The 24,375-nt window shown below is 63.0% G+C and overlaps 2 protein-coding genes across 3 annotated transcripts; one reads left to right on the top strand and one right to left on the bottom strand.

Annotated features, from left to right (window-relative positions):
- Positions 1 to 1,090: 1,090 nt before the first annotated feature.
- On the top strand, positions 1,091 to 16,053 carry WFDC3 (WAP four-disulfide core domain 3). Of its 2 annotated transcripts, XM_067553932.1 has the most exons (15): positions 1,091 to 1,188; positions 3,935 to 4,081; positions 5,669 to 5,809; positions 6,827 to 7,006; positions 7,950 to 8,093; positions 8,651 to 8,818; positions 9,823 to 9,954; positions 10,355 to 10,498; positions 10,979 to 11,128; positions 11,801 to 11,950; positions 12,259 to 12,405; positions 12,494 to 12,625; positions 13,489 to 13,626; positions 13,875 to 14,012; positions 15,879 to 16,053. In XM_067553932.1, exons 1-15 carry the CDS (start codon positions 1,116 to 1,118, stop codon positions 15,887 to 15,889), a joined length of 1,995 nt encoding a protein of 664 aa, XP_067410033.1. In that variant the 5' UTR covers positions 1,091 to 1,115; the 3' UTR covers positions 15,890 to 16,053. The 2 variants fall into 2 exon arrangements, with proteins under 2 accessions (XP_067410033.1, XP_067410034.1); XM_067553933.1 differs by lacking the exon at positions 12,494 to 12,625.
- Positions 16,054 to 16,796: 743 nt separating this feature from the next.
- LOC137157238 (uncharacterized) lies at positions 16,797 to 21,125 on the bottom strand. The gene is made up of 3 exons (XM_067554532.1): positions 21,029 to 21,125; positions 20,558 to 20,734; positions 16,797 to 19,948 (listed from the first exon to the last, which is right to left on the bottom strand). Exons 1-3 carry the CDS (start codon positions 21,123 to 21,125, stop codon positions 19,311 to 19,313), a joined length of 912 nt encoding a protein of 303 aa, XP_067410633.1. The 3' UTR covers positions 16,797 to 19,310.
- Between the last annotated feature and the right edge of the window lie 3,250 nt (positions 21,126 to 24,375).

Genomic DNA, 24,375 nt, shown 5'->3' with positions numbered 1-24,375 from the left:
AGTAGTAATCCGACCGCTGAGGTAATCCCTCCGGATGGTGTCTCAGGGAGGCATCTGGCCTCAGGGCAGCCCAAGATCTCACAGCCAGTGGGGCCAGGACCACATCAGCAAAGCCTTTGTTTGCACCATGCAGGACTGAAACAGGATCGGCTACAAACCTGCTGGTGTCTCATGCGCTGCCCCATCTGGGATGACTCCCAGGGAGACCCCCTAATGAGAGCCTGCCCTGCCTGGCCAGAGATCAGATGTTCCATAGACAGTCAACGTTTTGGCACATGCTAGATTTCCAAACGGAGAGCATTTTTCAGGATGCCAAGGAAACCGTTCTTGGTCCCATGGCGCCTGTGTTCTGTGACACCATTTTGCGTCTCCTTCGAGGCTCTTCAGGCCTGGCCACTAACATTACGCGTCTCAGCCGCCCCATTGAAGGGCCCCGCATCACTTTTTGCTTTGTTTCAATTCTGTTTATTGAGGATTTTCCATATTTATTGAAACCCAAGCAAACAGAGAGACAATATAACATGAGATATGCAGGGAGCCCACTGCGCTTGAACTCCTCTGTAGACAAGTATACGGCCCCTCGGAAATGTGTCACCAAAACCCTTAGCGTGCCAAGTCCCTGAGACCCCCAAGGGAAGGCAACGGGGCTGGAGCAGAAACGGGGGAGGGAGGAGTTCAGACAGAGGGGAAGAGATTGGGGGCTGCAGGGCCCAGGCAAAGGAGGGCTGCCGGAGTCCTGCGTACACCCCTCAGTGGGTCTGCACCGTCCCCAGCACACTTGGGGGCTGCACATTGCCCCGAATCCCAGCGCCGCGCTGTGTGCCAGGCTGCGGATGGCTGTGCTGACATGCACAGCGCGGCCCGCCGGCCAATCAGCCTGTTGACATAATCTGGCAGGGCAGCCAGAGCGGGATTCTGAGAACTCCCCGGCTTGGCACTGGCTGGGAGCTAAGCAGAGCGTGCTGGGCGCTGGACTCTGGCAGGATGCTACAGGTCACCGGGTGTGAGCCAGTCCTTCCCTCTCCCTCTCCGGGCCCCGCCCCACCCATGGAGGGTTTAAATCCCCGCCTAGCTCAGCTCTGGCTGCTCACAGATAGTTCGCCCCTGGCAGCACCATGAAGTCAGGTACCATCGCCCTCCTCCTGGGACTCCTTGCCCTCGGGATCTGTGCATCGAAGGGGAGAAGTGGTAAGTCGTTTTCCCTCCTCCTCCAGCCAAGGGGGCGAGTGTCTCGCAAGGTGGGAAGCTTTCACCCAAAGCCAATCCTCCGTCACAAATCTTTCCTGCCCCGATTGCCGCCCGCCCGGTGCCTCCCCATCCTCTTGGCTGGACTCACTCGCCACCCATGTGCTGTCGTCGTCTGAGCGGAGCTGTAAGCTCCTTGGGGCAGGGCCCTCCTCTCCTAAAGAGCAGTGTGAATTTATGGCAATGCCTGCTGGGGCCCTTCGACGGCAACTTAACCAAGGGCTCCATGGTCATAAATCTGTGGGGACCTGACATTACAGCCACACATTGCCCGGGGAAATCCCCCCTGCTTATCAGGCTGCGTTTCCAGCTGGGCCCTTGCCTAGGGACAGGGACATGCGTGCCCTGAGCGTCTGCAGTACTCAGCCCTGTGTCTACCCGGCTGTTAGGCTATTCAAGCGCACACAGGCATTTACATCTGCAAGTTGCAGGTGCAATAGCATGGCCAGGGCTTGAAAATCCCAGCCGCACCCCACCGGACTGGCTGTGCTGAGAGCGGCTGTCGGGTCTGGGCGGCATTGCACCAGCTCAGCCTGTTCAGACCAGTTTTAAGAGGCACGGACATTTTTTGCCACTTGTCTTCACACCCTGCTCAGAGCAGGGAACAAACAATGCTCTAAACACTGGAGCCCTGTCCACGCTTCAGCTGCCAGCTTTGCTTCCCCAGAGAGCTGCACCAGGAAACAGGGTCTCCTGTGTTTAAGGAGGAAAGAATTCACGGAGCAGCCAGGGGTGAAGTGGATTCAGACTCAGCCTTGCTAGTGGCTCCAAAGAAAAATAAAGTGAAAAGACCAGAGGTGGCTGCAAAGCCTCTGACCTGTAACAGATTCTAGTCCTCAAATGCACAACACAATAGCTGGGCTGCCTCCCCCACCTGCTGCAAAAGGAGTCTCTGGCCAATCTGGGTCTTCCTCCGCACGCTCCAGATGAGACAGGGACTAGAAAGCCAGCTAATCCCAGCCCAAATAGTGACAGAACTGGCACATCAAACTGCAAATAAACCCATCGACCGGGGAGTGGACTGGAGCGTGTCCCCCACCGTGTGACTGGAGAACAGCAAGCAATGCTGCTCTATTTAAGAAAGGCAAACAAGGGACCCTGACACACACAGACCCGTAGCCCAGGGAGCCCAGACTGAGCTCGCGAGCCACCAGTGGCTCTGTACCGTGTTTGCTGCAGCTCTTTGCAGCACAGATGAAAACACTGGTTTAATTATTAGCCAGGCTCAGTGATCAACCCATCAGGATGCGTCTCCTGCGTTATTACCAATCGTAGTCGATAAACAGCAACACTCGGCCAGTCACTTCGCTGTGAGAGTCGTGAATACAGCACTGCCTGTCACCCTGTTCAAACACGACTACCCGGCACGACAGTAAATGGCTCCTCTGGGTAATGCCCGTCACTCACTTGGCTCCTGAGTCACTGAGGTGCGAGCGCCGCTGCCTCGCCTGGCCTCTGTTGAATGCCCGGCTTTAGCACAAACGCGGAAGGAAAGAATCATTCGAGCCGTGGCGATAATGGGGTAAAATGCCCCTGGCTTCACCAAAGGCAGCTCATGGCGTCTGTCCGTGCTAAGGAACGGAGTCTCTAGAGAAGGGCAGTGGGGCAGAGCTGGACTCCAAGAACGCATTGCTGCGGCGCTGGGGGGAGGGGTTCGTACGAGATTGTCAGGGGGGTGAGGAACTGAGGACGGGGTGACAGCGGCTGGGCTGGAGGGAGGTGCCCCCAGACCCGGCTTGGGACCCAGCTTCTTTAGCACTGTCACTGGTGGCCTTGGCACACGAAGTAGGAGCCGGCTAGTGAACGTGCTGAGGACACAACGCCGAGACCTTTGGTTTCAAATCAGCGACGTTTAACAAAACTCAGAGTAAAACGCAGCTGCAACCTGCAGGTTTTGTTCGGCCTGACACGGCGGCTAGTCAGGGTCTTGGCCACTGAATCGAAACCTCCAGCCTTTGCCCACGCTCGTCCGAAGGTGACGTAGCGCACGTGAGCCAGAGGCAGCGCAATGGCTGAGGGGCTGGGCCCTGCTGTCGCTGACGAAGGGGAGCAGGACCAGGCCCTGCAGTCGCCCACGCACGGCAGACGTCGGCCAGGCAGCAGGTTCTTTCCTCACAAAACCCAAGGGGGACCCAGGGCATTTGGATGAACTTGAACTCTGTACTTCTCCGCTCAACCCCCCCCCCCCCCCCCCCGTGCATTGGGAGAGGACGTGCTGGCCATTTACCACGCACTGTTTGCCTTCAGAAGTCAAATCGCCCCTGGGCCAGGAGCAAATAAAGCACAGCAGCTGCCCTTTGTCCCGTAGCCCTGGTCACACGACAGCAACAGAACCGCGCTCGGCTCCCTCTGGCTCCCCGCCCAGGGAGGGCTGGGGTCACAGACTGAGGAAATGGACATGACGGGGGGATTTGGAATATTTCATAAATATTGACACAGCTAAGACCTTACAGCCCCTGCCTGCGGCTTCCTGCCTGTGCCATCCCTTCTCTTGTGATGGTAAATACGCTGCCTCTCCAGCATGAGCTCCCCGCTTCAGTCCTAAAGTGCTGAGCATCTTGGCACCCAGGATCGGGTCTGGGGCCCTGCGTCCGTGGGGCGGGGCTGGGGCGAACGCTGCAAGGACAGCTGCTCCCCTCCCAGCAGGGAGTCACTTGCCGTTTGACTGTCCCCTCTGTCTCCCACACAGCCACAGTGAAGGATGGTGAGTGTCCAGCCGCAATGGAGGGGCCCCGACGCCCCGCCCAGGACTACTGCCTCTCCGACGAGTCCTGCCCAGGGAGCGAGAAGTGCTGCAGCGACGGGAACAGGAGAGTCTGCGTCCTCCCGGATTCAGGTACCGCCCGATCCCCATACAGGCAGGCGGGGGGGAGCCGTTTCAATCCTGCCCCATAATCAGAGCACAAGGTGGGGTGGGTCACCGGACAAGATGGAAGGGCAGCCCGCTGAGCACCAGCCCAGCAGGAGGTTCTCTGCACAGAGCGTGGAGCTGGCCGGTGGAACTGCCTGCCACAGGAGCTCAGAGGCAGGTGGTAAGATTAGGGTGATCAGAGCTCAGGCTTCAGGGCATAAACTGCAGGGGTCAGGAAGGAATCTCCCCTCCCTCCACATACAGCCCTGCTCAGCTGGCCACATACCTTGTGGGTTGTTTGCCTTTCTCTGAAGCTGGGAAATGCTGGAGGTGGCACTGGAGCAGGGCTGGGGAGACTCATCTTTGGTTATTTCGCATCAGCAAAACGAAAAGCAGGTCAGGAGCACGGAAATCCGCAGCTGATCTCCCGGCTCAGCAGTCTCCGGCCCCCTCGCCCTGTGGAGCTGTGCCAGGCCCAGCCCACTTTGCCAACAGGAGCGACAAGCTGAGGGGCCTTGCTCGTCTGCGTGAGCTGGGCAGTTCTGCCCCCGAAGAGTCGGGGGAGTCGCAGGGTGCAGACGGCAGCACCTGCTGTTTCCAAGCACACCCTGCCTGCAGGCTCCGGCTCGGGGGGGTGGAGCCGGTGCTCAGGGGGGCTCCATACACAGGGTGTGACGTGAGCGCTGCATCAGGGCGCTGGGGAACTGAGGTTCTCGGGGCTGTCGTATAAATGGCTCCCACAATCAGCCAGGACCCGCAGCGACTCCCTCACCTGGGCTCTGCCAGGAACCCCCCGGCCAGGTGACAGCAGCCCCCTCCTGCCACGCGGCGCGGCGTGGAGCTGGGCGTTATGTCCTGCCAGCTGAACAGTGATATCCAGGGTTTCGGCTCTGGCCGTTTGGTCACAGTAACCTGCTGCCCGTGATGCATTCGGTCATTGCCTCATTTCTTGGCTGCCAGGGTTGCCTGTGCTCACAGTAACCGTAATGACCTTCCCCGAGCTCCCTCTCCGTGCTCTGCAGGGGAGGCAGAGACAGGTCCAAACGAGGATAGATACCAAGGGGTGAACCATCAGCGTCAGCACCCACTGCGGGGAGGACAGCGTGGAAACCCTTCCATTCAGCACCAGGCTTCCAGCTGGGCCATGCTGTCCTCCTCTGACACAGACCAACTTCCCTGGACTGCAGGATCTTTCCTTCACACCCTTTGAAACTGCTGCACGTCACTTGTGTGTGTTGAAGCCAGCACCATGCAGATCAGAACGGCTGTGCTTAGCCACGCGTATTTGCACCATTTTCACACTGCGCCCGGTGCCCATTTTCCGTAGGTCATTGGGGATGTTCCAGTGAACACGCCACAGCCCCCAGGAAATCTTTCCAATGTGACCCGAGCTCTAGGGATCCTGGGAATCCCACAGCTGCACGGACGTGCCCTGCCAGTGCCACGTGTCTGCAAGGCCACGGCCTGCTTGACCCAGTGCCTAGGGATTCGCGCCCGCAGCCCTGTGGTCAGAACTGGACCTTACGTACAAACTGCTTGAAAAGGTCCCTCTGGTTTTCCCTTTTTTCCCAGTGCACCCTGGGTATTGCCTAAAGCCAGAGCCTGCCCTGGTCACCATCTGCCTTGTGAGCTGCTGGGACGACACCCAGTGCTCCGTGGACGAGAAGTGCTGCACCATTGGCTGCCACAGAAAATGCACCCAAGCTGTGCGAGGTAAATGCTCTGAATTCACATGGGGGGGCTAGAGGCAGCTTTTCTCTGGACCTGGCACGGTCACTGCGTCAGCCGGCTGCAGAGCTGGATTTCCAAACAAGCCCAGGCTGTGCATTCGGCCCCGCTAGTCGGCCACTCCTGTGGCGGATCGGGCACACTTGCCAACACGCTTTCCCCACGGGCACGTGCCGACGTGATCCCTGTGACACGCACTGGCCTTGCTGCTCTGGGTCTAAGCTTTCCGGAACCCAGCCCCCGCTCCTCCGTTCTCTCCAGGACCAGGGCTGGGGACAGAGCAGTGCACAAGGGGGTGGATCCGTCCTCACCAGGCTGCTGCTCACAGAGGGAGGCAATAAACCCCAAACTCTCCGGGGCATTTGAGGCCTCTCGGGTACATTCTTCTCCCCACCCTGCCTCGGCTGGGGGCCTCTAGTGAGCACAGCTGGAAAGAGGGGCTGGCACAGCCCTGCCGAGATCCCTGGTCATTTCAGCCGCCCTCCGCCCCTGCCGGGACCCAGCCAGCCATGCCCCCTGCCCAAAAGGTGCGCCGTGTTTCTAGGAGAGGACGCTGCCCGTCCGAAGCCGGGTCTGATCAAAGCCCAGCCCAGCCCGCTGCCCTCGCACATGCACAACTTCAGCCCCGAGGAGCCGGCTGCCTTCAGGGGACTCCCGGGTGCTGAAAACGAAGCACGTGCTTGAGAGCTGTGCTGGCCTGGGCCACGGGCCGCAGAGCCCCAGGGAGCTGCTGCTGCAGGGCTCCACACGGCAAACTGCTGGTGCGGGGGACCTTGGGCTGACCTAGCTGTGGGTTTTGCAATCAGTTGGCTGCTGCCATGCAGGAGAGATACGGGTCAGGGTGATCCCAGCCCTTATCTGGGTCCAAAATCCTGCAGCTCCCCGGGGCGGGTTTGATTCGAACCAACGAGGAACGAGCCTCCGCACAAGCACGCGTCCGTGCCGCCGGTTCGTCAGCGCAGGCGCGGACTCGGTCACACGGGAACTGTGGCTCTTTTCCAGGCTCCCCTGGCATCTGCCCCAAGAGGAAAGTGCAGCAAACATTTGCTCCTTGCAAGGACAAGTGTGAAGACGACAGGAGCTGCCCTCGGGGACAGAAATGCTGCTTTACCGGCTGCGGCCTGGACTGCGTGCCCCCACGAGGAGGTGCCAACAGCACTGCCCCGCCACCGGCACAGCCTGGTGAGGGCTGGGACTGGACCAGACCGACCCACGAGGGAAGCAGTGCTGCAAGTGAAGAGGGCCAGGCCTGGGAGTGCCCGGGGGGTGGCCGGGAGACGGGTCTCGCTGGTCCTAGGCTGCCCCATTTCTCACCAAATCCCCCCAGCCCCTATAGAATCACTAGAGCCTGTTGGTCCACTGCAGACAGGGACATCCCTGCCCTTCCGCCACGAAGCTGGGCCCTTCCGTCCCTGGGATGTGGGGCGCCGCAGGGCCTGGCACTGCTCTGGAGCACCATGCTGAGCACACCGCGACCATCCGTCGGTAACGGGAGGGAAGGCTGTGCTTTGCCGGCTGTTTTAACGGCACCTCTACCCTGCATCCCCGGGGACGCTTCTTTGGCCCAGCAGACACAGATCTCTGGACTAACTGGCCCAGTTTTCTGAAGCCGTTGGCAGCTCCTGGCCTCCTTTGGGCTAGGAACAAAGGCCCCTGGGGTTATTTATGAAGCCCACTCCTAAAAGATCTCTGCTGCCATGGACACGTCACTGTAACTGCACAGCTGGGCAGCGCAGGACGCGGCGTTAGGAGACCGGTGTTTGACTGTGATTAGCACCCTGCCCTGCCTGCCGGCAAAGGGCACGGCTGCCTGCGTTGCCTGCTGACTCTGCCCCAGCCTTGGCTGAGGGCGGCACGAAGCGTTCCCGGCCCCGACAGACAGCGTGGCTGAGTGTGAGGGTAGAGGGAAGGCAGGGGAGTGAGTGCCGGGCCAAAACTGGGAGGAGAGGTGCTTCGGCGGCAGGGGGCTGACAGCCCCCGGGGGCAGGGGGAGAAGGCAGGGGGCAGCCAGGGAAAGGGGCCAGGGGCACGTAGTACTCGGCGCTCTCTCGCTCCCATGGGGATGTCATCGGTCCAGTCCCTCCCTCACACTCACGTCTCTGCCCCGCGACCCCTCCTGTTCCAGAGAAACCCGGCATCTGCCCAGCTGAGGCCCCTGAGGATGTCTTAGATCCCTGCTTTTCCCGCTGCTCGGAGGACGAGGATTGCCCGGGACGTGAGAAATGCTGCCGCATCAGCTGTGGCGCTGCCTGCCTGGAGCCAGCGCAGGGTAAGGGCACCTGGCAGTCCAGAACAGAGCCCTGGGCTCGGAGCCAGGAGCCGTCCTTAGCGCAGCCAGCAGGAGGAATCGGTGAGGGGCAGGACCCCAGGCCACAGACCTGCCCTGCGGGCTCCCAGCCTCCCCGGGCCCCCAGAGCTCAGAGTCTCCCCGGGGCTGGGCTGGATGTTGCTGCCTGGCGTGGGACCAAGAGGTAGCAGGGGCTAAGGACAGCGACTGTGGGTGCAGGGGGCTGGCGCTAGGGGGAGGCAGGGCCGGAGACAGGAGGAGTCAGTGGGGAAGATGGGCTGAGCAGAGAGGGGCAGGAAACAGGTTTGGGCCAAACCCAAGGACGATGCTGAGGCTGCAGGGCCCCCGTGCTTCCCCGACCCATGCTGCAGGGGAGACCCAGTGTCCCCGGCCAGGGGGTCGCTGCTGCCATAGACCCACCTTGGCCTCTTTGGGACAGGACAGCCAGGGAAGTGGAGGGCCCGCAGCCCTGGAGCCAGGAAACCCAGGCTTCTGCCCCACTGAATTCTCTAGGGCTGTCCCCGGTTCTGTGCCCTTAGATGTTTGCCAGCTCCCTGCCCAGGCGGGTCTCTGCGACGCCTACTCCATTCGGTACTTCTACAACGTCACCTCCCAGCGGTGTGAGGAATTCCTGTACCGCGGCTGCCGGGGAAACGCCAACAACTTTCACACAAAGGCAGAGTGTGTCGAGGCCTGCGCGGGCCACGGTGAGGTCGACCGTGCAAATGTCGCTGGCTCTGCCGGGCGCGGCCCAGCCGCATGGGGCGCTACTGGAAATACCCCAGCGCCCCCAGGGCTGATTTCCAGGGCCTGGCTCCCCAGCGCCAGGGGACCAGCTCACAGCAGCGCGGAGGGGATCACAGCCTGGGCCTGTGTGTGGAGCTCGAGGCTCACGGTCCCTGTGCCCCACTGAGTCCCAGATCCTAGCGGTGGAGGGGGCGAGCGAGGCCAAGAGCTGGGGCAGGGCCAGGGGCCAAGGGGTGGAGAGCAGAGAGGGCAGATGTCATAGGGAAGGGGAGCTGAGGCCTCTGGGCAGAAAGAGCCCGTGGGGGAGACGGGGCCATTGCTCCTTGTCCCCTGGAGCCGTGCTTCTTTCGATGTTTCAAAGACAGCGATTGCCTGGGCCAAGAGAAATGCTGCTGTTACCACCTGCCCCGTCCCACTGCCGGACACCGCGCAGCAGCCGGGGTCCAGGCCATGGTCGCGGCTCTGAGGCGAGGGCAGGAATCAGGGCCACTCGCTGAGGACGTGTTACACTGCATCGGGGCTGAGCCTCCCAGCCAGGCCCTAAGGGGGACGCCCCCTGCCCGCCCATTCCTTCCCCAGGCGCAGAGCCCGTTACCGTCCCGGGGGGGCTACCCAGAGCTGCTGGCTGAGCCATGCACCAGGTGCCCCCTCCAGTACTGCAGGGGAGCAGTGAGGGGCAGGGGACCAGGCAGGCAGGGACCGAGCTCAGACGGGGCGGGGGGTGCCCAGGGCAGTGGCTGAAGACAGAGGCAACGGGGCACTTTTCTCTTCAGAGCCCGTCTGTTCCCGGAGGGTCTCACTGCCCGGGTGGGGCTGAGGTCAGATGGAGGAGAGAGCAGGGTTGGTGTCAGCCCATTCCCACCATCGCCCTGGGGCAGGTGCCAGCCGGAGCCGGTGGGGTTGGGCTGGGCCTCTCGGTGACTGGCCGGGGGCCTCGTTGCCATGTGGCCGCTCTGTGTTGCAGAGGAACCCGGCACTAGCCCCGCCACCCCCGAGGGGCACGGTGGGCAGAGATGCCGCAGTGACCGGGACTGCCCGGGAGCAGAGACGTGCTGCAGCCGTCGGTGCCGCCCGGAGTGCCCAGCGCAGAGCGATGGTGAGCAGCGCGCCGGGGCAGCGACAGGCAGGCGAGGAGACCGGGCGTGGGGTGAACAGGAGCAGGCGCTAGAGGCTGGGCCTGGAGAGGGCCTCTGCCCCCAGCCTGGTCCCCATGGCTCCGTTTCCCGCAGGTCTCCTCCCCCCCATGGAGGCGCTAGGGGCTCCTCAGGGCGTCCGGCGGCCTGGGGCTGCCAGTGCTGCAGGCCGAGGCCGGTGCTTTGCCCGGCCATTGAACAAGGAGCAGTTTCGCTCCCAGTCCAGGCCCCTCGACATGGCCACAGGCAGCTCGAGTCAGGGAGGCTCTGCCCTTCCCTCCTCGCACGGCCTGGCCTGGGGGTGCTGGCAGGGGCTGCTGTCTTGCCAGCACCATGACTGCCCCTGGCCTCTGTCTGCCCCAGGGAAGCCTGGATTCTGCCCCGTGCGCAATGGACTCTACATCAGCTACGAATGCGAAGCCAGATGCCGCGGGGACGGCGAGTGCCCCAGGGACCAGAAGTGCTGCCTGCGCGGCTGTGATCACGAGTGCGTGACCCCTTCGCAAGGTAGGAGCCCGGGTCAGATTGCCCAGCAGGCAGCCCCTCGCCTGGGTACGGCCCGAGCTGCTGCAGCCTCCCAGCGGGGCCAGCCCTGGAGAAGCTGATCCTGGAGGAAGCCCCCAGCTCACAGTCCAGGGGCGTGACGGAGAAGAGGAAGTCCCTGCGGATTGGTGGGGGCGGCTGGGATGTGCCAGGCTGGCATGTGCCCAATGCGCTCAGACGAGCACCCAGAGATAGTGGCAAAGCCACGCGGTGACCCCATCTGTAGGGAGCCGCCAGGGCAGGGTTCCCGGGGCTGAGCGTCCCAGACAAGTAACCCGGGGCTGCGACACGAACGCCCAGCCAGTCAGCAGAGGGGCGCAGGGACCCGGCTCGCTCCAGGCAGATCAGCAGCACCCCGGGGAGCCAGGCTGTGAGGTGGGTGGCTCGTCCCATCACGCAGACCCCGGGGACCCCCCCCCAACTCCTCTGCCTTCTGCTTTCCAGAGAAGCCCGGCATCTGCCCCCTGACAGACGGGATAACCGCCACGTCCCCCTCCTCCTGCAACTCCTCGTGCGTGGCGGACAAGGAGTGTGCAGGGCACCAGAAGTGCTGCAGCAGCGGGTGTGGCCGGACATGCCAGGCCCCGGAGAGAGGTAACCAGAGCAGCAGAGGCTGGCCTCCCCTCGCTCCAGCATGGGGCTGCCCCCCCCCCCAGCAGCATTCACTGGAGCTGCCTTGCCCCACGGATGCCCCACTGGTGACTCACCAGCAGGAAAGGGTTAATGCAAGCTGCCCACGGTTGTGATGGCCAGCGGATGTGTGTGGGGAGGGGGGGCAGCCGCAGACCTTGGCCCCATTCCCTCTGTGCTGCCCTGCCCCTACGCCGCCCCGTGAGCTGCCCGTGCTCCAGGTGGGAGCAGGCAGAGCGCAGGGTTGCAGTGCCCCAGGGGCCAGGAGCGAGGTGCGGCAGTTCTGCTAGGCGGCAGGTCCCCAGGCTTTGTGCATCCCTGTGTCGGGATCTGCAGCTGCTGAACGGGGCGGGGGGGGAGCTGCACTCCCTGCGGCCGTGCGCCGGACCTCGGCACTCCAGCGGGACACGGTGCTGCCCAGACGCCATCGCCTGCCCGGCTAGCAGCAAGAGGCCTGGACGACCAGGTGCTGATAAGCCCAGCACTGAGCGTCCCCCGGTGCAGCTCTGCGGGGCGGCTGGGCGCAGCAGGGCGGCACGGCTGGCTGTGCCGGGCACAGGGTGGTGGCGCCGTAGGGATGACATCGCCCTGGGGTGTGTGCGGCGTCTCCCCACTGTGACACTCTCTGTCGAACAGAGAAGCCTGGCACGTGCCCAAAGCAGAAGCCCTGGCAAACTCTGGTGCCGTGTAACGAGTCAAACACCTGCGCTCACGACCGGGACTGCCCCAGGCAGGAGAAGTGCTGCTTCGCCGGCTGTGCCATGCACTGTGTCCCCCACTACAAAGGTAACCGGCCAGCGGGCGGGAGACACCCCCAGAGGGACCAGCCCCATTCGTCCCCCGCCATCTCCCAGAGGACTGGGACCCCCATCGCAGGGGCAGGCTGGCAGTCCCAGGAGAGAAGGGACCCTCTGCCAGGGCAGAGCAGCAGAGAGGGGTGAATGGGGGTGCGGGAGCCGGGAATGAGAAGAGGGTTTGGGCTGGAGGGGGCCGTGAGTCTAGCTGGGACCCTCCCCGGGGCAGCTCTCATGACAGACGGAGATGAAGGGTCCCTGCCTGCCATGTCACTCTTGCATCCCCTCCCTCTGCCCCAGAGCATCCCGGAGCCTGTCCCAGGGCACAGGCCTGCAGCGACCCACAGCAGCGCCGCTCCAACCAGTGCCTGGACGACCACCTGTGTGAGAGACACAAGAAGTGCTGCGACACGGGCTGCCGCCATGAGTGTGTCGCTGTGCGCCCAGGTACTGGCCTGGCCCCCTGCCCCTGTCCTGGGGCTCCCTGGGCTCCCTACACCCCTGCTAATCAGGCATCTGGGCCCTGCTGTTACAGAGAATCAGGAGGGACCTGGGGACCGCACGCCTGGCCTGTGTGTGGACGAGTGCAGCACTGACAAGGGGTGTCCCCGAGGGCAAAGGTGCAGAAGCACGGGCTGCGGCCGTGTCTGCCAGAAAGCGCCCCGAGGTGAGCTCAGAGCGAGGGCCTGGGGGCAGCACGCAGCAGGGGCCGGCATGCAAAGCGGCACTGCTCGTGCAGGGGGAAGGAGCCTTTGGATCACTGTGCGCAGGCAGAAGGCGGGGGCTCCGCACACGGTGACCGCTCACAGGGCTGACATGAAGGTCCAGCCCGCAGCCTCCGGCCCTCTCCGGTGAGCCCGGCCCAGCATTCTGGCCCTGGAAAGGTCTCACCGATCCCGGCTCCCCCAGGTCCCAGGCAGCAGTGTCTCTGCTGAAGCTGGGAGGGTGTTTCTCTCCTGGCCGGACCCTCTTTCCCTCTCAGGCCAAGCTCTGTCCTAGCCACGTTCTGTCCTGCCCACGTGCCGTGCAGGAAGCGACGTGCCCAGCGTCTGTCCCGGGGAGGGGCTGTGGGCAGCGGCTGGTCTGTGCTGGTCGTGTTGCTGCTGTTGGTTTATTTTGGTCGTTTGGGGTTTCGGTGCCTGTGCTGCTCTGCGTTTCTCTTGGAGAAGGCCGGTGGGAGCAGCGGGAGCTGGGGAGGCGTGGGATGGCCCCTCGCTCCTGGGGGAGCTTGGCCCCCAGTCTGGGGCCAGCCCCAAGGCAGCTCTGTCTCCTGCCCTGACCAGCTTTCCCGAGGGGGCGGCTCCGTTGTGCCTGTGGAGCAGAGTTGCCCGTGCCAGCCCGGGTTCGGTTAGATGGGCTGGGCCCAGCGCCTGGGACCTTAAACTGGAAGGGCTCCCTTCCCGCCTGCATTCAGAGAACAGCGCTCCGAGCCCAGTCAGGCCCTTTGCCCCCACGGAGTCACTAGTCTTCAGCCGGGGCAGCGCAGCAGCAGGGCAGGTCTCACAGCCGCGTGGTTTCTCTGCGTTGCAGAGAGCGGGGGCGTCTGCCCCAGGCCCCAGGGCCTCGGCACGTGTGTGGAGCTGTGCTCTCACGACGAGGGGTGTCCCCGGGGGCAGAAGTGCTGCAGCAACGGGTGTGGCCACGTCTGCATGACAGCAGTAACCGGAGGTGAGAGCAGGCCGGGTTCCGCGCCGAGGATGCAGGGAGGAGGACTCGGGGTCACGCAGTGCAGGGCCAGGACCCCAGCCCCATTCGCCAGCCCTGGGTGGTCCTGCTGCTCCCCAGGGGTTCAGGGTTTCTACTCAAACGGCTTCTCTCTTTCCTGGGCCCCTTCCCTGGTGAGCTCCGCGGTGGGGGGTGGGAGGGGCCTCGTCACGCTAGTCTGAGCCACCTCACGGGGCTGTCCTGTGCTCCAGGGAGACCCGGCGTTTGTCCAGAGCCCCAAGGCCCAGGCCTGTGCGTGGAGCGATGCAGGGAGGATGAGGAGTGTCCCCGGGGGCAGAAGTGCTGCAGCAACGGGTGTGGCCACGTCTGCGTGACAGCCATCTCTGCAGGTAAATGTCACGCCCCACTGCCAGCGTCTCCATAGCTGAGCCCTGCCCCACACGCTGACTCACAGCTCACAGGGGCAGGGCCTGTGCGTGTCCAGCCCCCAGCCCCACAGACCCTCAGCCTCTTGGCACCACCATCATATACACCGTGAAATAACCCCTGCCCGTGCGCGGTGAGCGTTTCCATCCGGAGAGCCACGGCAGAGGCTGGGCCCGGGACACCTTCCCAGCCCAGAGAGCTGCATCTCAGCGCTTTGCCACGGAGTCTTCGAAACGCTACGATGCCACCAGCCAGGAGGTGCAGATCCACCCGCCCCATGGATGGATCTCATGGATCCCCTTTGGAGATCTGCCGTGGAAGTCAGCAGGGTTGGAGGGAACCAGGGGGGTCCTGGTGCGGATTTTATGGACGCTGATGCCCACGCAGCTCGGAGGGGCAGCTCCAGCCCTGTGGCGAGTCAGCTCGCCCCGTCTGGGGGGATCCAGACGCTGAGCAGATGGGTGGTTTCTGCAGCAGCAGAGGCGCTGTGGACAGCGTGTGTCTTGTGTGTTGTCGTCACCCACTCGGGGGACCTGAGCGAACCCCGCGGTGAACCACCCTGGGTGCTCCCCGTCCGCTCCCTTCCCGTGCACACCTGCAGCGCAGGCAGCGGCAGGAGGCCGGGGTCACCGGTGGCCTCACCAGACGCGGCAGTGACCCTGCTGCTTAGCCCTTCACTCTTGGCCTGAATCGCGTCTGGGCCCTTCTCCTCCCCCGGGCCGGGCTCGCCTCCGTCCTGCCTCATTTCATGGCCAACCGCCCACTTTCGCTTTCCCCCACGACCTCTGCGGCTGGAGCGCTGGCGTTGCTGGGCCCTTGAGAGGCGCTGGCGGGACCTGATCTGCTGCTGAAAGGCAGCCCGGTGTCCGGGGAGCTGGGCACCGGAGTAGGCGGGGCCGTTCCCAGCCATCGCTGTGCTATCTCCAGCTGCTTCCCTCCACCCCAGCCCTGGCTGCACCATCGCTCGCCCCTCACCTCCTCTCCCGCAGCGTGCCCGAGGAGCCCTTTGGTGCTCAGTGCTGAGGTCCCATCCAGGCTCCGCTAGGAACTGGCACTGGGAGGAGGGGGAGGGCATCCTCCGCAAGGCCCCCCAGACAGTCAGACCCCAGCCAGTGTCCCCAGCCAGACCCTTCCCTCGTCTGCATTTCAACACCAGCTGGGTGCGCCTGCCCGCTGCTGGGACCCATGGGTGCTACCACGCGACTAAGCGCTCTCGGCCTCCGCGGGGCTGCCTCTCCCCAACACACCCAGTACAGGCAGCCTGGTCTGCTCCTGCTGCAGAGAAGCCAGGCACCTGCCCACCAGACCCAGCCAAGTGTCGACACGCAGCCCCCCGGAGTGCAGCAGTGACCCCGGGAGGAAGAGCTGCTTTAAAACGTGTGCCAGGCGCTGCATAGCCCCCGAGGAAGGTACCAGCTGTACAGCTAATCCCTGATGCAGGGGGCTCAGGGCGAGCGAGTGCTCTCTGCTCCGGCTGAAGCGGGGCCCTCGGACAGGGGTGTGCCACCCTCGGCTGCAGGCCCAGATCGCTGCACTGGCCTCACTCCTGTCCGGGGGCACCAAGCCCTGCTTCACCAGGGAAGGAATCCGGGCTGCTGGAAAGTAGCCAGCTGTCCTAGGGGCAGGGACCTGGGCACAGGCTGGAGCTGAGCCTGACACGGCTCCGGGCACAGCGCTGCAGCAGCATATGGGAAATGGGGGGGTCTCGCAGACCGTGGGGCAGGGAAAGGGCGAGTCTCTCCCCCAGGAGCCCAGTCTGCGCTAAGTGTCCCGTAGCCTGCCCGTGCCAGCTGCCTGCGCTGTGATCTTGCAGCGTGTGTGTTTTTCAGATGCCGTGTAACGGATGTGCCACGGCGCCAGCCGGAGACGGACGGAAGACACGCCTTTATCACCGGACAGTCCCTTGGTAAATCCCTTAATGGGCCCTCGCCCCCTCCCGCCTGCTCTTCCAATGTAACGTCTAGACTGCTACCGACCCCCCAGCAATAAACAGTGACAGCGCCAGGCCTCTGTGCTCCCTGCAGAGCTCGGCTTTAGCCACTAGCCCCCACGGCTGGTTCCCTTGGGGGCTCAGCTGAGACGGGGCCAAATTTCCTGAAATCCACCTCGGAGCCACTGAGCGGAGCCACCTCCAGGCCTGACACCAGCCCCTCCCGGAACGGTGCAGCTGGCACCAGCCCAGCTCGAGCCCCAGTGGTCCTGCTGCGGGGACAGCCCGGCCCTGCTGAGCCAGCGGTGCAGAGCGGTGGGAAAACAGGGCGCAGGGGTGCAGCTACGGGACGAGTCCCACCCCAGGCATAGTCTTCAGTCTGAACTCAAGCCACTGGCTGGCTCTGTGCCCCCCGCCCCTCCCACAAGCTCAGCCCAGCCACGCTCTGGCTCCAGCGAGCCCCATCTCTGGGGTGCAGTGGCGCACTCTCCCCCAGCACCTAGGCGCTCGCCTAGCTCAGCTCCGGGTCAGCCTCCCGCCCCTGGTTCTCATCCCCTCGGCTCCCCAAGCTCCGGGTGCGAGGAGCTATCAGATCTGAAGAGCCACGGTTATAAAACTGAAGGAGCCCAACTGAATACACAGGGCAGCTGGCCCGGGCTGGCTCGGGGGCTGCCTCGCTGAGCCCTGGGACAGCCCGCGTGACCTGCTGAGTACTGAGCAACCCGGCCCGTACGGCTAGGAGCTGCTCCCAGACACGTAGCACTTGATGGTTCCCAGGACCGTGGGGATGTGCTCCAGGGACCTCATTTGCTATGGGACGAGGGGGGCAGTTGAAATAGGTCTGTGTGCTCATTGTCTCTTCCCTCCCCCCACTTCTGAGCGGAGCATTAGGAAAGCAATAACTGCCTGGTTCTTCTCATCGTTGCTGCTCTGGGGGCGCGCACTGTTCTATACACTGACAACTCCCTGCCCACAGCTGAAACCTACTGAAATGGTGCCCGTTCTCCTGCCCCCAAGGTCACTTGTGTTAGGGCTTGCACTCCCAGCGTGCCCCTTCTAGCCCCCAGCACATCCCCCGTTTCTCTAGGCTGCGGTTAGCTATGCCACGGTTGTGTCAGGAGGCTGTTGTACTTTCATTTTCCATGGGAACAGGATCCCTGAAACCCCCCGACACTGAGCATCATAAAACCAGCCCCCTGCGCTTCAACAATCAAAGCACCCCAGACTAGCTGGTCTGAGCTAAGCTCCAGATCTCAGCGCAAGCCCTGAGAGGAGAGATAAGCAGGGAGATCAGTGCAGGGATGGAGCTAGGGACATGTTGGGCCAGGCCCAGAATGGCACAGCTGATGTGGGTGCCCTGTGCAGAACCCAACCTCCAGCTGCGAGCAGTTTCTGTGTGTTCCCAGGCCCCTTCTGAAGCTCTCAGCAGAGACCTCACTGTGACCCATGGGTTTGAACCCTCCCAGTTCTACCAAACCCTGGGTTCAGGCCTCACTCCCTATGAGCAAACCCCCCAGAACTGCTGTCTGCAGAGCACCAGGCACATTCTAGCATCAATCAAGGGAACCGGGCCTGGAAAGCAACCCGCCCCAGGCAGCAGCAGCAAGCCCTAGCACTGGGGAAGCCATTATATAGCAAGGAGAAGATGACGCCCATCTGTATTTATAGGGTTTGAGTCCAAACTTCACCAATCACAGGGCAGAAGAGTCCATTTGGATCCAGAAGGGGAGCTCTGGGTTTGTGTGCATGGCTGTCTGCCCTGCTAATCAGAGAAGGCAGGCCCAGAACAAACTGGATTCTTTGTGGGTTGAAGCGGAGCAGACATGCAACCTGTGTGGGATTTTGGTTTGGTTTTCCCATTTCCATTGCCTGACAAGCTGGTTCACCAGCCCTGTCTGCGTGGACTCTCCCAGGGCGGGGTGGAGCCAGAGCCTTTAAATTCCTCTCCTGGGGTGGAGTTCAGGTTTGGCTACAGGGTGGGCAGGGGCACTTCTTGAGCTGTGAATTTAATGGCATCTCGGTTAAATTGCTGCTGTAAAACCTTTGCACTATGTGTGGGTGATGCCCTGGTTTAAAACAAAGCAGTTTATCTTTCTCTGGGGGGGCTCCTGGCTGCTCCCTTGCTGCCTCTGGGTCTGAAGGGTGGGGCTCATTGACAGGCAGGGATAGCTGTGCGTTCTCAGTACCTTTTCAAGGAGAGGTAGTTTTCTGATGGAACTGACAGTTCTTGGGTGATAAGCACCCTGCACTTCTAGAAATATTTACTAGTGCTATTCTAGTGACAAGGCAGCAGAGCCTGCCCAGAGGAGAAGGGGTGATAATGGTTTGTTTATTATAGTGGTAGGTGACGGCTCCCCCTGGGATCAGGGCCCCATTGCGCTAGGTGCTGTGTAAACATGTAAGAGACCATCCCTGACCAGGGAGCTCACACTCTAAACAGGCAAGACACACGTGGCAGGGAAACAGAGGCATAAAGCTCTGCCAAAAGTCACTGTGCAAGTCATTGGCAGTGCTAAGATTAGAACCCAGATCGCCTGACTCCCAACCCACTGCCTTAGCCTGACCACATGGCCCCTTCCTGTAACTGGGTGGGTGTCTAAGCAGGGCAGGACCAGTGGATAGAAATGGGTGTTTCTGACATGAAGGATGAGAGACAGGAGAGCAGCAGTGTTGCCAACACCAAGGACTAAAAAATCATGAGACGTTCCAAAATAATAAGCGCTGGGTCTTGTTCTGGGGGCTGGGGCCTGTTGCTCGCACCCAGGCTTTCTGCACAGCCGTTGCTTTAAATGGAAGCTGAGTCTCATGATCACCTGACTCTGGGAGTGGGGCTTTAAGGGAAGCACCTGCTGTCAGAAGAATCACCGACATTGTAGTGGTGGCTGCGAAGCAGCAGGCAGAGGGCGGGCCGGGGGATCATGCTGAGTGTCTCATAGTAGGGCCTTGGCAGGGGACACTCCTGCCCCTGCGCTAGGGCTGCCCACTCCCATCACCCAATATGCCCTGGAGTCCCGAAGGCGCCCCCGGCTCCCCCAGTAGGGGAGCAGCGGCAGAGTCTGCGCCCCAGCCAGAGGGGGCTCATCTCCCAGGGCTGGAGTGACCAGATCTACTTCTGTTTTGAAAAGGGTCAGTCTTTGTATTTAACCCCTCGGGCCCTCACGAGGTCCCAGGAAAATGGGGCTGTTTCTTTAAGTCCAGAGTAACAAACCAGGAGGGTGTTCGGTCGATCACACCCCACCACGGGGCCATCCAGGAGAGCCCTCGGCTGTGCTAGGTGCCGCTGCCTCCTGCCCGCAGGCGCCGGGCTCTGTACTGATTGTACAAGCACGTCTCAGAGTCCAGAACGGCAGTGGGGCTGGGGGCTGCAGGAGCTGCTCTGCACCTGGGATGCAGTGAAACTGCCTCCAGCCAACCCCTGCTGCAGAGCATCCGGGGGAGCAGAGATCTGGGTGTGGCAGGCAGGGAGAGCTGACCGGGAATTCTTCCTAGGAAGACGGTCACCAGGAACAGCAGCTTCCTCTTCAGCTCCCCCAGGGCAGCCCGGGCTAGGCTGTGCCTGCAACAGAAAGGCAAGGCAAGGCAAGGCAGTCAGGCCCACGGCGTGCCGGAGCACCATCCCTCCCCCCTGGCTCCAAAGAGTAGAAGGAGCCACCAACAGCCTCCCCCCCGCCTCGTGCTTGGGGCGCGGCGCGGCGCGGCTGCCTGCTGGCACCCTGGGCACAGAGTCCTGCCCTGACAGGCCCGGGTTCCCAGCCGGCCTATGCTTTGCCCTTCGCAGGGCTGGGCTGCGCCCTTGTTTACCACCAGTCCTGCAGGTCTGGATACATTCCTCCAGCGTCTCAAAGTTGTTTTTGTTGCCGCCGCAGCCGCCGTACACAAACTGCTCGCACGCCTGGCTGGACCAGTTGTAGAAGAAGCGAGGGAACCTGGCCTTGCAGTTCCCGCACACAGACGGCAAGTGGCAGAGATCTGCAAAGCAAGGAGCGGGGCGTGTGGCATCAGAGGGGAAGGGGGATGCCACCGCGGCCTCCGCCAGCTAACGCCGTGGAGGGCACCCATGCAGCGGGGCGCGATTCCCCTGAGCAGTGGCATGTGAGCCAGCTGAGGGCTCTGCACTGGGACGGGATCCCCGAGCGGGGCCGCGCGGTATCACGGCTCCCCACGGGGACCGCGCGGTCTCAGCCCGGCTGCCTGTGCTGGGAGGAGGCGGCGGTGGGAGTTCTCCCGTCCGGTGCCATCTCACCCTATCACCAGCCTCCCTGCCAACTCGGGGTGTCCAGCTCCGTGTTATGCAGGCCCCCAGCGCCGCCGGGGCCCATCGGGGACCTGCCCTGCCCCTGGCACTCACAGCGTACGCGCTGGAACTAGGGGTGCTGGAGGTACAGCCACACCCCCCCCGGCTTGAAGCAGTTTCCACCATGTTCAGGGTCACAGTTGGGTTCCCTGGCTGCCCGCATCCCACTGTACACAGTCCCAGCCCCCCGGCTCACGGCAGAGGGCGGGGGACGCACTGGCCGCTCCCGCGTGGGGCAGGCTCCTTCCCAGCTAGTGGGGCGCCGGGGCGAGGATTGGCCGTACCTGTCACGGCCCCCTGGCAGGTGTAGCCACACTCGTCTGGGCAGCACTTGGCACTGCCGGGGCAGTCGGCGTCACTGCAGCAGGTGGAGCAGTTCTTGTTCTCCAGGCAGGCGGCGCAGCTCTCCCCCTCGAAGACGCCCCCCAACGGGGGCACCTTGTAGCAATAGCCAGCCTTTGCTGCAAGGAGAGACGCGTCAGCACGCGGGCAGGGGGCTGCGGATGATTGACAGCTCCGCCTGGCACGGCGGGGAGGGGCTGGGGCAGCTGTGGGGACCTGGGGGGGGTGAGCCCCGGATGGGTCTCGGGTCTGATTTGGCGAGGCACTGCCCAGCCTGCAGCCGGGGCATGTCCACCGCCTGCCCCATGCCATGCACGGCCCGTGGGCGGGCAGCTCCCCCAAGAGAATCCAGCCCCACATCGAGTTTGTCCCATGGGGCTGAACGCCGTCCCCCGGCACGGCTCAGCACTCACCGCTCTCTGGGGTCACCCTGTCCCCTCCAGACGCAGCGGGCAGCTCGGCCCCCAGCCACAGCAGGGCCACGAGAAGGACGACGCCAGCTGACTTCATGGTGCTGCAGGAGCCGGGTGGATCCCCAGGGCTGAGGCAGGGCAGATTTAAGGTGTCGGGCTGGCGGGGCAGAGGGCGGGGCCGGCTCCCAGGTGACCTGTAGGGACCTGTCGGAGGCTGCTAAATTCCATTCCACTGTGACCGGCCCGGGTGTCCGCCCCACCCAGCCGCGGTGGGATCCCCGAGCCTCGGGCAGTCAGCTGGGGAGCCCAGGCAGGAGCTGGCCAGTGGCTTTGGCGAGGCGAGGCTCGTCTCAAGCTGGGAAGACCGGTAGAACTGGAACTCCAGCGCGCCGAGCCCTGGGGCCGGATGCGTGTCCCCGGGCCAATGGGAGGGAAGGAACGCTCCCCACCCAGCGCAGTGCGCCCGGCTCATCTCCTGAGACCCGTGCACCGTGCCCCAGAGAACAGGGCCCGGGAGAGCGACTCGAGCCCAGCTCAGATGGGCAGCTGCCGAATGGGCAACCGCCAGCAATGGTTTGGGCCCACGGCTCTGCCGAGCGAATCACATGGGGATGCCCTCCCCAGCTGGGCGGAGAGGAGAACGGGCTGTCGGGGCAGCAGGGGACGGGGCTCCCCCACACCCCGTGCCCACCCCGAAAGGGGCAGGAGTTGATTGACCAAGCCCTGAGAGCTGGGGGCCTCTAGCTCCGGCCCACGGGCACGTCTCAGCTTTCTGCTGCACACTGCACGGCGTGAGCAGCCGAGGGGTGCCTTGGGGGGCTGAGAGGCCAGAGCAGGCAGGAGCCTGGGACTCGGGGCTCCCAGAAAATCCCTGTACGGCAGCTGACGTAGCTCAGGGCTGATCCCTGGGGAGGGGCGGGGGCCCAACACTGCAGCGCAGACCTGGCTCGACTGAAGCAGTTAATTCTACAGCACTCGCTCGGACAAGAGTCCTGGCCAGAACCGGCCACCAGCTCCATCCCCCCAGCCTGAAACGCTCCCGACCACCCAGCACCACGTCAGCTCCACGCCCAGAGCCCAGCCTGGGCCCGGCGGGAAGCCAGTCCGCTGGGCTCTCCTTTTGCCATCCTGTCTCGTTGTACAAAGCCGTCCTTCATTCCCACCTGCGTGGGAGGCTGTAATGTGCTTTGTGTGTTTCAGCTTCCTCCTTGCAGGGAGGGAGATCAAAGGGGAGGAAATGCCTAGATCCAGGCTGCAGCCTCCACCCCTCTGCAGCATGTGACAAATATTCCCAGTGGGTCGGGCCCACCCTGACCCCGAAATTTTCTTTTCATCTGAGCCCAGGGCAGGCCTCTGCTTCAGGGACGGCCTGGCCCAACCACCCCTCCTGCTGCAACTCCAGTCCCTGCGGAGCGTTCCTGGTGTCCATCTCCGTCCCCCCCAGGGCCTGCCCAGACTGTGTCACTGAGGTTGGGGAGGGGGCCCTGCCCTGCCGCTCATTCAGCCTCCCAAGGAGCCCAACAGAAATGAATAGTTCACAGTTCACGTGGGTGCGGCAGAGCCTGGCGCTGACTGAGTATCGTTTGAACTGGCTTTCTGCAAGGTGCTGGCGCGGCGAGTCGCAGCCCAGCCGGCAGCACAGGGTGATGCATGAACAAAGCATTCAGACTTTCCCCAGACAGTCACTGGGTGTGTGTATGCACGTCTCGGGTGTCTGTGCCCACGAGTTGCCAGGTGCTCTTCCACTGGTGCAATCTTCCTCTTCGCACTCAGAAGTGCGGTGACTGCCTGCAGAGTAGGTGGGCAATTTCACACCCAGACTGATTGCAAGCAGGCTCAAAGGGTCACACGCACCCAACTCCTGTGCGAGCCACTGAGTCAGTGCAGCCAGGATGCAGATGGGCACAGGCAGATCGCACGTTGGGTGGAATAATAATAATTACAGCCGACACAAGGAAATTATTTGCACTCTACGTGCTTAACCTGTGGAACTCACTGCCACAAGATACCACTGAGGCCAAGAGCTCAGTAGGCTTCAAAGAAGAGATTCAGTATTTCTGTGGCTAATGAAACTATCCAATATTCAATATGGTCACAGGTATCAACTCTCATTTCAGGCCGTAAACAGCCACTCACTGCCAGGGCTTAGAAAGAACATTGCCCACTGCAGGGTTTCTGCACCTTCCTCTGATCAGCTGGGTCCAGCCACGCTTGGAGCTGGCATATGGGGCTAGTGGGAACCCTGGCCTGAGTCCATCTGGCAGTTCCTGTAGTCCTGGCTCCCCTACAAACTAACTCGAGGCCATGCTCAGACACCACAGTGAGGGGGCGCGGGGTAAACACCTTGCTAGGGAGAGAGAGAGAGACCGGCGGCGTTGCCAAGCTGCGCCCATTCCAGCGGGGCTGTTGTCTCCATGATTACTACATTGAAGGGGAAATGGAGGAGAGGACCGTGCTGCCGGGCCGGCTGCAGGCAGGCTGAGGAGCAGATTTGATCTGGGAGGTTGGCCAAGAGCTGCCTGTTGGAAAGATCCACAGAGCTGACTTGCAGCATGTGGCTTTTAAGTTATGTATCACCCCAGACCGGCGGCAATGAACCCTCCATGCCTCTCCCAGGCAAAGGGCTGGGAATGCCACCTCCTGGCTGATGCTGACTTCCCCAGTACATGACATGGGCCCAGGCCGGGCAGGGAGCTGGGGGTGGACTCAGGAAGGCATGACCCCACTCAGCCCAGCCATGGGGCACCCTCTTGGACTCGTAAGCAGCAAGCCTGACTCGATGGAGCTCCTGCCCCTGCAAGGCAGAGAGGGATGAGCTGGCTCCAAACAGCTGGAAGGCTGGATGAGCCCAAGGGAGACCCTGCCCCTCTCAGAGTAGCCCCGGGTTGGCTGTGCCTGGAGCAGCCGCCGGGCACCAGCTCTGTCGGGAGGCAAGTGCCCCGGCCCTCAGAGCAGGCGGAGTCTGGGGCAGAATGAGTTCTCTGGCGGCCGAGGCTCAAAGCCACGCTCTGGTGCTGGTCCAGGACAGGGAGGCTGGTGCCCACAGCCACGTATCCTGACCAGCCTCCAGCTCTATCTAGGGCACTGTGGGCAAGAGGGATCAGCTGCCAGGAGCTTTGCCTCAGCAGCCAGACCCGGGTGGGGATGCATGAGGAGAGGGCAGGGCAGGCTCCTGGCAGCCGAGTAGGTCGCTGGGTGTGGGTGAGCCATGCCATCTCCTCCTGTGGCACCTGCTGCAGGCGAAAGGAGGATGGCAGGTGCTGGGCGGGTGATGAAACCCCTGGGAAAGCAGGGAGATGGGGAGGGTCAGTGTGACGTCCCCCCTGCTGTCGGGGCTGGTGTGTAGC

This window comes from Emydura macquarii, unplaced genomic scaffold (assembly GCF_026122565.2).
Source record: "Emydura macquarii macquarii isolate MOO-44397 ecotype Brisbane River unplaced genomic scaffold, CSIRO-AGI_Emac_v2 contig_1483, whole genome shotgun sequence".
Classification (NCBI taxonomy): domain Eukaryota; kingdom Metazoa; phylum Chordata; order Testudines; family Chelidae; genus Emydura; species Emydura macquarii.
The sequence above is the reverse complement of the archived record's forward strand: the minus strand, read 5'-3'. Positions and strand labels throughout refer to the sequence as shown.